At 39.1% G+C, this 12,578-nt stretch overlaps 1 protein-coding gene across 1 annotated transcript in view; it reads left to right on the top strand.

The window, feature by feature from the left end:
* Positions 1-12,578, top strand: part of ARHGEF28 (Rho guanine nucleotide exchange factor 28) — a 121,086-nt gene that overhangs the window by 77,372 nt on the left and 31,136 nt on the right. The window contains exons 15-28 of the mRNA XM_086770867.1: positions 324-447; positions 1,805-1,937; positions 2,320-2,375; positions 3,898-3,949; positions 4,515-4,662; positions 4,770-4,891; positions 5,782-5,922; positions 6,388-6,638; positions 7,703-7,825; positions 8,211-8,328; positions 9,211-9,465; positions 10,423-10,499; positions 11,229-11,407; positions 12,069-12,163. Coding sequence (XP_086626993.1) covers positions 324-447; positions 1,805-1,937; positions 2,320-2,375; positions 3,898-3,949; positions 4,515-4,662; positions 4,770-4,891; positions 5,782-5,922; positions 6,388-6,638; positions 7,703-7,825; positions 8,211-8,328; positions 9,211-9,465; positions 10,423-10,499; positions 11,229-11,407; positions 12,069-12,163 — 1,874 coding nt within the window. The remainder of the gene's footprint in view (positions 1-323; positions 448-1,804; positions 1,938-2,319; positions 2,376-3,897; positions 3,950-4,514; positions 4,663-4,769; positions 4,892-5,781; positions 5,923-6,387; positions 6,639-7,702; positions 7,826-8,210; positions 8,329-9,210; positions 9,466-10,422; positions 10,500-11,228; positions 11,408-12,068; positions 12,164-12,578) is intronic.

The raw sequence follows: 12,578 nt of genomic DNA, 5'->3' as shown, positions 1-12,578 counted from the left end.
GCGGAGATGTGCTGTGCTACGCAGCACAGTAGGGATGTGCTCCTCTTCGCTGTGGGAGCTCCTATCCACTGTAGGAGCACCCAAAACACCATAATAAAAGCAAGGGTGCTTTTGGCACCAGCCATGATCTAGGCAAACTTGTAACACATTGCACATTCGGAGCACTCCACCGGCTAGTGTTACTCTTTTTAGTAACATCAGCTAAACCCACAATAAAACATGTAATTGTAAATTATAGGTGAAACAAGCACCATCTGGATTCTGCTCTGTTTTAAGAGACTGTTCCCATGGGAATGAGATTTTTTCACTGGTCTCTGTTCTAGGATTCAGGAGGAGGAATGGAATAAATATATTGTGCCCTCAAAAAATGAGTCTGAAAAATGTAAAGTGAGTCGGACTTTCAGCTTTCTGATGAACAGAATGACCAGCACAAGAAATAAAGGCAAGGTAATTTGGGATTTATGTCTATATTATTATGTATAATTATGTGACTGTAAATGAATTATCAATGTGAATCTAAATTTTTATGTAAAGATAAATTGTTTTTTACTACAAAACCACATAACTAATAGGAAGACGCTTTTATCTTTATTTTTAAATTTTAGAACATATGCAGGATACCCTGAAATGGCCTTCATATTAAAAACCGGCTTTCCTTTTAAACAACAGCATTTGCTGAACAGTATCAAGTATTTTCCTTGCCATTTTTTTGATGTTACTAATAATCTCATTTGGCAATTTAGCCAAAGTTTAAATGTATGAATTGCCTTTAAGAAATAATTGTCTTTTAAATTAAACAAAGAGGTATGGGCCTGTTCTTGCAGTTACTCTCAATAAGTACATGAGTCCATAAGTTCTACATTGGCATGTAATCAGTTGAATTTGCCTTACTTGAAGTTAATGGGACTCCTTGCATGAGTAAGTAACACTTAGTGTTAAAGAATTGTAGATTTGAGGCCTGCACACTCAAACATACATACTGTGAAAGGCAGATTAGAACATTTGTGGTTTAATTAAAAAAAATCTGAAATTTAGATGAACAGCACCAGTTAGCAACTTTAGAGATGGATTTGGCCTACAGAATCTTTCTGGCTGGCCTTCTGGCAGTTTGGCAAGCTTTCTAGTGTGCCCTCCCATGCCCCAGGGTATCTGAATGTACGTGGATCCAAGGGTGGTTGGCTGAGGCAGTATCTTCACAAGTGACAGAACCGGCTGTGAGCATGTATGTCTGGTCCAGCAGCCATATATAAGCCTGTCTCCTAAAAAATAACTATCAGGCCTCCTTGGGGAAATGTATACACACACCAACAGGACTACTGTAAAAACAGGCAGAATTTATTAAATTCATTAACACTCATTAAAAATAGCTTATTTCTAATGTCTTCTAAGACAAGTCATCTAAATTTACATGACTGCAGTTTTAACTGCAGAGACATAAGTTTGCACATATGCCTCAGGGAGATGTAGACATGGATATTTGTTTGTATGTGCAACAAGTCAATGACACTTCTTAAATTTAATTTTCTGGCTCTTTCCTTTTTGCAGCTTTATAAATGCATTTCTGCTAGTCATCCTTAATAGTGCTTGCTGGCTTAGCTGCCAGTGAAGGCAATGTCTGCATCATTTTAGGACTTCAGCAATGCTGGATGTAGTATACTGTTACAAATCTTCCAGGGAATAAATATTTTAGAATAATTTGCTCGTAAAAGGGAATATTTTAGTAGTTTTAAGATTGAATCAGTTTATTTTCTTTTCTAACATCCCTCTTTTTATTTTTTTCCTGCCTCTGCTCTTGGGGATGAAGATAAAGAATAAAGATACCAAAGATAAAGAGAAACTGAACAAGCACAGTTTTACAAATGGAACCTTCTCAGGAATTCTCCCATGTATGGCTTGTGAAAAGGCCCTCCTTGGAAAAGAGTCACTGCAGTGCTCCCGTAAGTAGTTGCTGGCGTTTGTGTGTGACCTTACAGTGTTCTGAATCCTGCTTTGGGATCCTGGTTCAGTGTTTTGTTTCAAGAAGAAACCTTGCCTATATTTGGATGTACCTGGTTTATGTACTGAGTAAGGCAGTGGGAGGAGAGACGGCAGGTCACAGCTTCAGAAGGGACCACAGCCATCTCCTAGCCCCAGCACATTAGGCAAAGACTCCTTCCTAGCCAGGGGCTGTAACATCAAAGCATCCTAACGGCCACTTTAGTAAGTGGACATGGATGGGAATAGGGAAAAAAGGGAAAAAAGTGAAGCCTCAGAGTAATGTATTCAGTGGGCTGGGGACCCTGTTGGGCAGCAGACTTTTAAATGTGCCTTCTCTTTCAGATTGCAATGTGGTTGTGCATAAGAGCTGCAAGGAGTGTGCTCCTGTGTGCACCAAGGTAACTTCCTATACCGCACCGTTCTTACTAGAGCATATCTGCTTTCCAGGGGGTCTAGAAATATCAGGAAGAGGAAAGGAAAGTACACACAGCCCACTCAGATACAGTGTCTGTAGGCAAAGGGCTGCAAAGGTGTCAAAATGTCTAACGTGGCAGCAAGGCAAGCATTGTGTTTGAACAACAGTTTTTAGAAGAGGGTCAAAAGTGAGTGTAAAGAGATACTTGTATTTCTAAGAGTTGCAAGATCAAATTGTAAAATGGAGTACTGGGGGGAATAAAGAACAGGATTAAAAAGAAAGGTTCCTCAAAACCACATATATCCCTTTGTGTAGGAAGGGGAATTCTGTATATTTGGAATAATGGCAAGTGGAGACTGAAGGGTCTTCGGGAGGTGACCTAGTCCATTTCCTTATCCTCAGGCAGGCCAGCTTCTAGGTAACAATTTGGGCAGATGTTCGTCTGACCTGTTCTGGAAATTCTCTGGAAGAGGAGACTCCACAGCCTGCCTAGGCAGTCACTCCCAGTGTTCAGCTACCACTGCACACAGGGCAAAATCAGTGCTAGAGCTGATGGATACTCTCTCCTTTGAGGTAGGAACACAGACATGGTGAGGTTATCATGACAAGCTTCTTTCAAAATAGATGTGTAAGGCTTCTGCCCTCATGTAATAAAATGAGACTCGCTGGGAAGTGTGCCACAGCAATGCAGGTCTTTTTTTCACATTACTGGAGTGTGTTTTTCTGGTGTAGCTGGGTTTTGCATAATGGTGGCTTGTGGGGAGAACATGTTTCCATATAGATCCTTCCAGGTAAACAAGCCTTAAAGTAGATGTAAGGAGGGTGGTTTTATTTTTTTTTTTGTTATAGCTATCATGTCATAACCTTGCACAAATTTCTGGGTAACTTTAGGGTATTAGGACAGCTGAACTACTAATTCTAATTACTGGCACTGGTGGGTTATTTGTCAAGAGAAGACAATAGCCCCTACCACCCCTGACTCCTCTCCACAAGGATGAGGTGCAGAAAGTGTTCAGTGACGCACCTCCAGTGAAATACATGCATAAACACAGCACAATTCTGCTACAGGTTTTCTGAAATTCCATTTGGAAGGGCAACCAGTTCTGCCTCTTATACCCAGGCTTACTTAGGTAGTGCCCTGCCACAAGTGCTTCAAGCCTATTTGAATATAAAGCCCTGACTATGAACTGCTTTTCTTGCAACCTTCACAGGCAATGTTCATACAGAGAAAGCAGAATGCTGGAACTCAGTGACTTGTTTTGAATAAACAGATTCAATTTTATGTTGTAGTACAAATGATACAATTCTACTCTGAGTATTATTACCTACCAATAACTAATAAACTTGGATTTATTGGTGATTTGTAGAGATTAGAACCATAATTGAGGACTGTTTTCTTGAAGCCCTTTTATCGGATTATTTATGGCAGTGAGTTACTGATTTGACTGTTCATTGTGTTATCAGCTATGGTTTCACTGCAATGTCAAAAACTTCTTTTTTTTCAGAAATCCCAGGAGAGGTACCATAATAAAAACAAACCCCAAGCTGGTGTAACAAGTAAGTTAGGAGCTGTAAACCTAGCACTTCTAAGTTAAGCCTTGATTGAAAAATCATGGAACCGAGAACATAAACTTTGCTACCTCATTTATGTGTTTCTATTTCTCATTTCAGTATCTGTAAGAAGCTGTGCGTGTCTAATATGAGTAAGATCAATTAAGAAATAACTGTTAACTCCTCTACTAAAATGAGTGGGAGTTTTACTACATTTTGTTTTCAGTGAGAATGAAAATCAAAAGTAGTCAGTTCTGTCTTCTGCTTTTGTCATTTACTGTATGCACAAATATTTGGGTCTCCTGTGTTTGAGTTGCAAGGCTAGAGCATGTATGATTTGAGATTATTTTCTTATTGATAATATGCATGTGCGAGCTATTCCACTTTGTTTACAGGCTTATCTTTACATTCTGTGGGAGAGCATCACGGTCTTGTGCCTTGGCAAGCGGACATTCTTGATATCCAGGATAGGTCCATATGAACACGGGATAGCATTTCGCAGTTTAACTGTGCTGTTGATTATATACTCTACATTGTTTGTCAAAATGTTGTGTTGTGCTTTGCCTCACAGATTCCCTGCCTGGAGACATTTCACATTTGGCGCTCACCTCAGTGCATTCTTCTTCCTCTGTGCCTATCAGACTGTCTGCTGGAAGGAGGGAAGCCTCACAACAGTCCCACTTCTTGTCCAAAAGTGTCCCTAGTGCCAGTTTGGAAAGGTAGAAGGCAGCTGCCAGGGGACTATGCTAAATACGTCGCTCAACATTTCTAGGAAAATTGAAACCGTTAAATAAATGTGGGATTTTTTTCTTTTATTCTACTGTAGAAGATCTATGCCATTTTCTGAACAAGACTCTGAGACGAGCACCTGGAGGTCCAAGTCACGGTCTGAAGAGATGTTACAAGCGTTGGGGACCTTTCCTTCAATGGATCCTTTTGTGATGGAAGGTGAGAAGTATTGCACAGATGTTGTGTTTTATAACCTGCATTGGAAAGCACAAAATAGAAAAACTCCTTTGTTGATATAGGAAGCCACTTCATGTGCTAAAAGAACAACACCTATTTTCGATACTTACAATTGTGTCCCTCATTAAAATGATACTTTTCCTTTCTTCCTCATAACTAACTCTTTGATAACTTTTAGAATATTTTTATACACTGTTACCATTTTATAATAATGGAAATAAATTTATTTGGCATCCTTGCGGAACCAGAACAGCAATACACTTTTCTTCTGCTCTCATCTAATCATTTCCGTTGACAGTGTACATTGCAAAATGTAAACCTACATCATTTGTATTTCCTCAGTAGCCCCAGAATCTTACCTGACACTGGTGAACTGCCCTCCTAAAATGGCTACATATCCTTGTGAAGTGACTAGAAGTAGGCTTTTTCTGTAGCTAGGTGTGAGACTGAATTTCAGAGCTGAAGGGCATTCACACACAAGGAATGGTGCAGATACCTCTCACTGGACATCCACAAAATGGCAAATGGCCCTCCAACACCATAGGTACTTTTGAAAATGTTGGATTTTATTCTTAAATTTTTAAAAGTTTATTCAAGCAAAGAAGTATAAAAAGGATTTAGTGTGAGAAAAGAAGGGTGGGTTTTTTGTTCTCCTCCCCATCTGTCATGTTTACATTTCAGCACTTTGGTAATGATATTGATGTCTGGCAAGCTTCTTTGTTGCAAAGCCATTGCCAGTGTTTGCAGAAACCTTGTCTAAAGTTCATCCCTGTGATATGCTTCTCTTACTATATGAATTGATCTGCATGTGCAAAGGGACTTCCCCTACTGTTCCTATGCTTGGTGTTAATGAGATACACATTTTGTCATAGATGATGTGGATTTGTCTCGGTGGACTGATCTCCGCACAGATGCACAAGAGTTTGAGGCAGAGTCCTGGAGCCTTGTTGTGGATCCAATGTTCTGTAGCAGGCAAGAAAAGGATGTCATCAAGAGGCAGGATGTAATTTTCGGTCAGTATTTCAAAGCTTCATGTAGGTTTAAAACGATTTTGCTTAGAAAATAGAGAGGGAAGCTATACGTTCTGTGTCCAGAAGAATGAATGCTTCAACTCAGAATAAGAACAAGATTTAAAGCACGTTTTTTTTTTTTGTCACAAATAACAATGTATCTCACAGCTAAGGAATCTGAGAGTAGTGACTAGCAGAGACATGTCTGTACTGTTCACAGAATGGTTGAGGTTGGAAGGGACCTCATTCAATCCCCAGTTTAAGCAGTTGCCACCCCAGCTTGTTCAGTGGGATGTAGTTGAGGAGCTGTGTCAAAGCCAGATAAATTAAGTCTTCCTACTGACATAATCTACTAGATTAGAGGCTCACTCAGGAAAAACGATTATGAACATCCCTAGTGTCTCTCTTGGAAGGTATGCAAAATGTTCAGGTGATTACTACACTGTGCTGTTTTCTTTTATGCTGCAGAGCTGATGCAAACAGAAGTGCATCACATCCATACCCTGTTCATTATGTCTGAAATATTCAGGAAAGGGATGAAGGAAGAACTACAGCTGGACCACAGCACAGTGGACAGAATATTCCCCTGCTTAGATGAGCTACTGGAGATGCACAGGCAATTCTTCTGCAGAATGAAGGAGAGACGGCAGGAATCATGTGAAGCTGGGAGCGAACGTAATTTTGTCATCAGCAGAATTGGAGACATCCTTGTACAACAGGTAGAGGCATCAGCTCTGTTTTCCTTTATGTACTCAAGGTTCCCAAATTAAACAATTTATTGACTTTAAAACTTCTGTGGGCACGAAGATGGCTGTAGTTGTCTCATAAAATTCAAAGGCTATCCCCTCCAGATTATTGCAGGGTGAAATAGCAACAAGAGAAAATCATTACTGACAAGTAACTGTGATGAACTTAGCATGAACTTCTACCTAAATGGTACAAGCAACGAGGAAAGCGATGAACTTTGTCCTGTTCATAGTAGAAGCTGTTGCCATCATACTATGGACTGCAAAAAATTGAGGCAGTGGATTAACTTTTTCAATAGCTGAGCAGAGGTGTGAAGAATTGACTGATGATGGAAAAGAAACTATGTGTTCATTTCTTGTAGTGATCTGGCATGGTGCATCTTGAGTTGCCACTCACTAAAGAAAGAGTGGTCACAGCATGTTTATGGTGGCTGTCGAACAGTTAACTAGCTGCTTGCTGGTCACGCTTACAGAATCATAGAATGGTTTGGGTTGGAAGGGACCTTTAAAAGTCAACTAATCCAACCCCACCTTGCAAGGAGCAGGGACATTTCCAACTAGATCAGGTTGCTCAGAGCCTCATCCAACCTGGCTTTGAATGTTTCCAGGGAAACATTTCGTTGCAATCAGTAGAGTATGTACCTTCAGTCAGTCAGTTTGTGCTCTACTGAAATAAAGAAGCTGAGCCGTTACCTGGTCTAGAAGCAGTGTGGAGATCAGGCAAATGCAAATAAGCCTCAAAGGGATTGTGTTTTCAAAGAGGTGGAGGAAACACTGTTGTAATAATTATTCTAGCTGTTATTGGCAGGACTTTAGTGGAGGTCACTTGTGCTCTCTCCAGCCTGTGCTCCTCTTCTTGCTCCTAAAAACAGCTAGCCCATTTTCATTCTGTAGTGACAGGCCCTGTTAGTGAAAATTAGAGAACCTGAGAAACAAGTAGTGTAAAAGTCCTGTATTGTACAAAATACATTAATTAAAGGTGTACACTTTCCTGTTAGGTGCACTGTTGAGCACAATTCACTTAACAGTTTCTTCAGTTTTCAGAGGAAAATGCAACTAAAATGAAGAAAATATACGGAGAATTTTGCAGCCATCAGAAAGAAGCTGTTAATCTCTTCAAAGAGTTGCAACAAAACAAGAAGTTCCAGAATTTTATTAAAGTAAGTTTATGTGGAAATGTGATCACTATTGGCAAAGTGCTCAGGAAAACTACTTTACTTAGATTTGGGATTGAAATTATATTCAGTAACTCACTTTTAATAGCTAATAAAAATGGCAAAGTTTTTTCCTCCTTAACCAGTGAGATGATAAATTATGTTTTTCTTTCAAATTTTAGAAAGCTTTGGCATCCAGTGTGTATTGCACGCATGTTCCTGTTATAGTACACCTCATCCCTCAGGGCAGCAACTGCTCCTTGGGGAATGGTTCAGATAACCCAGCGTTTTGTTTTAGCTTATTCTAATGCATTTAGATCATATTTCTCATTAGTCAATTGGTAGTTTAATATGCTTTTGCGACTTAAGGTATGTATTTGTATCTGTGCAGCTGAGAAATAGTAACCTGTTGGCGCGACGCCGAGGAATCCCTGAGTGCATTTTGCTTGTCACCCAACGAATCACCAAATACCCTGTTCTGGTTGAAAGGATATTGCGATACTCAAAAGGTGAATAAAAGCTAAAGTGTTGCTTCATATCTGGAACCCCAGTGTGTTTCTAACGTAAGGACTATGCAGTGCTATAGTATAACAAAAGATGAAATTCACTGCTCTGTAGAGAACCAGGATGACTTAAGTATCTACTGTTCAGGCAAGTGTCACCTAAACAGGGTGTTTTGTGCATGTAGTTTTTGTCAAGGCTAGACTGTGAAGATTTCCAATATTCCAGCGAGGTAAGCCGCAGAAGTCCGGAAGAGCATATTTGTTTTAGGAAAAGATTGTGACTAGAGGATGTAAACTAATTAAGGTGTGCATCTGCACCTTTTTTGAAATTAATTCTGGTGGAGTCCCTTGTAAGTAGGGCTAGGCAAACTTTTTGTAAATTACTCTCCAGTTTTCCAAACAAAGCTTGAATGACGTCTCAAATTTCATAGAGCATTTTAGAAATCCTAATAACTTACAGATATTGCTCCCCAAATGGGCAATAAATGAGCTTGTAGAAAGTTGCATATCAAAATGCAAGCCCTTTGTGCTTGCAATCCTGTTTCAAGGGATTTTCTTACTTAGCTGGAAGGGTAATATACTATATGATTTACTTAGCCAGTAACTTTTTTTTTAAATGCTAGCAGCTCATAAATATGTCAGAAACTATTCAACATGTTGTTTTGACTAATGAATAAATCTGAGGTGTATGTCATTTTTTAATAGGCAAGTCAGGCAAAGGTAGATGCCTCGAATAATTCTAGTAAATTAATTACCAGGTTCAACTTGAAATTACATATTTATCAATTTAAGCTTTCTCCGTGTTGATTGTTCCCAGAAAGTAAGGAATGATATCTTCTCTTGAATATACTGAGTACTATCACGTTGTTTATTTTTTGTTTCATACAGAAGGAACAGAAGAACATAAAGACCTGTGCAAAGCCCTTCATCTAATTAAAGACATGATTGCAGCAGTAGATTTGAAAGTGAATGAATATGAGAAGAAGCAGAAGCTGCTGGAAATTCTCAGTAGAACTGAAAACAAAACATACACAAAGCTGAAAAATGGTCATATTTTTAGGAAGCAAGACCTGTTGAGGAAAGAGAGGATACTTCTTCATGAAGGTGTAGTGTACTGGAAAACTGCAACTGGTCGTTTCAAAGGTATTCCATCCAAGCAGTAAAGTCCTTTAACTCTTTAATTGCAAGTAACATACGAAGATTGTGTGATTTAAGAATGAAAATACTTTATTATGCTGTACTGCAAACCCAGATTTCTCAGGTAATGCTATTGACAATATGCCACTAATTGCTGGAAGCGTAGCTGCAGAAGCTACCATGGTTTGTGGGTAACCCACTATATATGTGGGTGAAAAGACAAGTTCACATACAAAGCCATCAGCTGCATTTCTTCTTCTTTTAGTTCATAGGTTTGTTACTTCTGTAATATAGAGTCTTGACTTGTACATTTATATTGTTCATAGTACTGGCCATTGAAAATAATGCATAAAAAATCACATGCAGTTCTTCGGTGGTACTGGGACATCTGCAGTGGAAAAGAAAACCTGAAGCCACATTTGATTGTAGCCTGATTTTTACATGCAAGCCTGGAATTTAGTTTTTGATGTTAATCAGATGTAGGGCTTGGGTGGTTTTGGAGCTTGCTAATATTTGCTGTACAGCTTTATAAAGCTATCTGTTCATTGTTATTCCAGAAGTACTTTTACCAGTGGAATACTGTGCTGTCAGTATATATTACAGCACAGGCAAAACAAAATTTATATGGGATAGTCTTTGACAGGTTACCTGTGAGTGGCCTGGGGAAGCCGTACTGACAGTGGAGCAAGGACTTCTTCTTTCCCTGGGCCGGTGCTCCAGTACAGTGCTGCAGGAGGATGTGTAGCAGAAAGTATGGTCTTTCCTGGGAGATATAAAGTGATGGCTTGCAGTTGCTTCATGCAGACCATAGGCTAATCCAGATATTTCCTGTTTAGTTTTCTGTAGGATTCTGTGCAATATTTATTGATCAGGCTTCTCCCTTTTTAAAGATAAAAGAAGAAAAGAACTATAGTAACAATAACTTTAATTAAACCCCATTATTTTCCTTTTTCTCATTTTAAGATACCTTAGCTCTGCTTCTAACTGATGTACTGCTGTTCTTACAAGAAAAAGATCAAAAATACGTATTTGCAGCTGTTGTAAGTATATTACCAGATACTTGAATATACACATTGCACTTTTTTTTTGTATATTTCTTGAAAATTAGGTCCTTTTCTAGGTTATTATCACAGAAGGTTTTTTGTTTTGTTTTGTTTTTTTTTTCTAAAATCCTGGTACTGTATTCAGAACAGTAATATGCCAGTATATGGAAAATTAAGTTTATTTTCAAATTTAAGTAAATTTTTTAGGAAGAAGGATGAAAATAATAGAATAACTTTTTTTTTAGTGTCATGCCTCATCTGATTATGAAGACAGGAAGCAGAGCAGTCTCTTTCAATGATCTAAAATGAATTTAAACTTCTAGTTCTGTAAAAGAAAACAGAAGAATAATTTTAGCTGCAAATGTAGTAGTAAACACACAAAATGTATGAAAGGTCACAGAGAGAAGTTCCCAAACTATATAAATATAAACACTATATGAATACTGCGTCTCAGTATTATTGAGCCTCTGGGATTTACTTTTTAGCACATACTCAGTGCTTTACTTGTTCATAAATACTATAGTGTATTGCAAAAAATAGTTTAAAAAGATGGCTGACTACTCAAAACTTGCAGTCTCTTACATCTGATGAGAACATATGTAGTTTGACTATACCAGGCCTAGAATTAGTCCAATTAATTGAAAAATCATGCTCTTCTAAAAGTGTGATGTTTTATTTATAAGAGACTAATTTATTATTTGCATGTTCTGTGACTGTTTCCCCAAGGACCAGAAGCCTTCTGTTATCTCCCTTCAGAGGCTCATAGTAAGAGAAGTTGCCAATGAAGAAAGGGGGATGTTTCTGATTAGCGCTTCATCTTCAGGGCCTGAAATGTATGAGGTCCATACCAACTCCAAAGAGGAACGTAACAACTGGATGAGGCATATTCAAGATGCAGTGGAAAGGTGAACAAAAAGGCTTTGGGTTTTCATCCTGGTAATCCAAAGTGGATATTTGTGGCAGTGTGCTCTGCGTTCTGAGTTGCACTGGATCCATCCTGTGAGGCTGGATTTTCCTCTGAGCTCAGGATTCACAGATCCCAACACCACAGCAGCACTGTTGCCACACCTCTTGTGTTACTTCTGGTTTCCTACTGAATCACTAGACCTGTCCTGCTTTCCATTAGATGTTCTTAGCAGCCATTGTAAGCTTCCCTGGCCTTTGCCTTTCGCACTGGGTGCTTTCCAGAGTCACGCAGGTGTCCATGCAACCATTTTGGGGAAATCCCCAATCATGCCTGTTACCTTGTTCTCTGCTTCTGAAGAATGGCAGGGAAAGCATTGCTCCTCATGGAGCCAAGGCTTATGCTTAGCACAGCAAACCTGTGTGAGGGCCAGCTACCCATTCACTGCACTGTGCAGCCTTGCCAGAATTAAAAGAAGTCCTTCAGTCTGGTTTGTGTCCAGTTACTGCTTTTTTAAAGAAGACAAATGGCATGCTTCTGGGTCGTAGCAAAAGTTGGTGTTGATATTACGTTGTATTTATTATGAACGGAATGCTGTACTGAAGATGAACAAATGACAGGCAGATTTTGCTTTATCCACCTTTTGTCTTTCATCTTTGAAGTTGTCCAGAGGAAGAAGAAGAAGGAAAGATGAGTGAATCTGATGAGGACAGACGTATTGCTGAGGCCAAAGCATCCAGGATTCAGAAATGTCAAGGTACCGTACCTTTCCTGCCACTCTGAGAGCTCCTACATCCTGAGAGTTCAGGATGAATAATGTGCCCATACTGGCTGATGGGTTCAGAGTGGCTCAATAGACAGGGTCACAGCGGAGAAAGCTGGAGTGATCTGATTGTATAATGTGATTTTCTTGAAAGAGAAACTTTTTTTTTTGTATTTTTGCTACATTACTGTGAGTACAAAGGAAAAAGAAAAATGGATATGCTTTCGGAATAAACACCGAATTTCCCAGATTAGCCAGGTTGTTCCCTGTTTATGGAATACCTCAAATCTTCAGTAATTGTTTGGCTTTGTGCTTGTTTATGGCATTTCATGCTTTGCTGGTATTATTTTTATCTGAAAATGTAGCTGATAGGGATAAATTCAGCTTCTTTGATTCCTCTGCACCTAAC

This window comes from Chlamydotis macqueenii, chromosome Z (genome assembly GCF_036417535.1).
Source record: "Chlamydotis macqueenii isolate bChlMac1 chromosome Z, bChlMac1.mat, whole genome shotgun sequence".
Taxonomy (NCBI): domain Eukaryota; kingdom Metazoa; phylum Chordata; class Aves; order Otidiformes; family Otididae; genus Chlamydotis; species Chlamydotis macqueenii.
The sequence above is the reverse complement of the archived record's forward strand: the minus strand, read 5'-3'. Positions and strand labels throughout refer to the sequence as shown.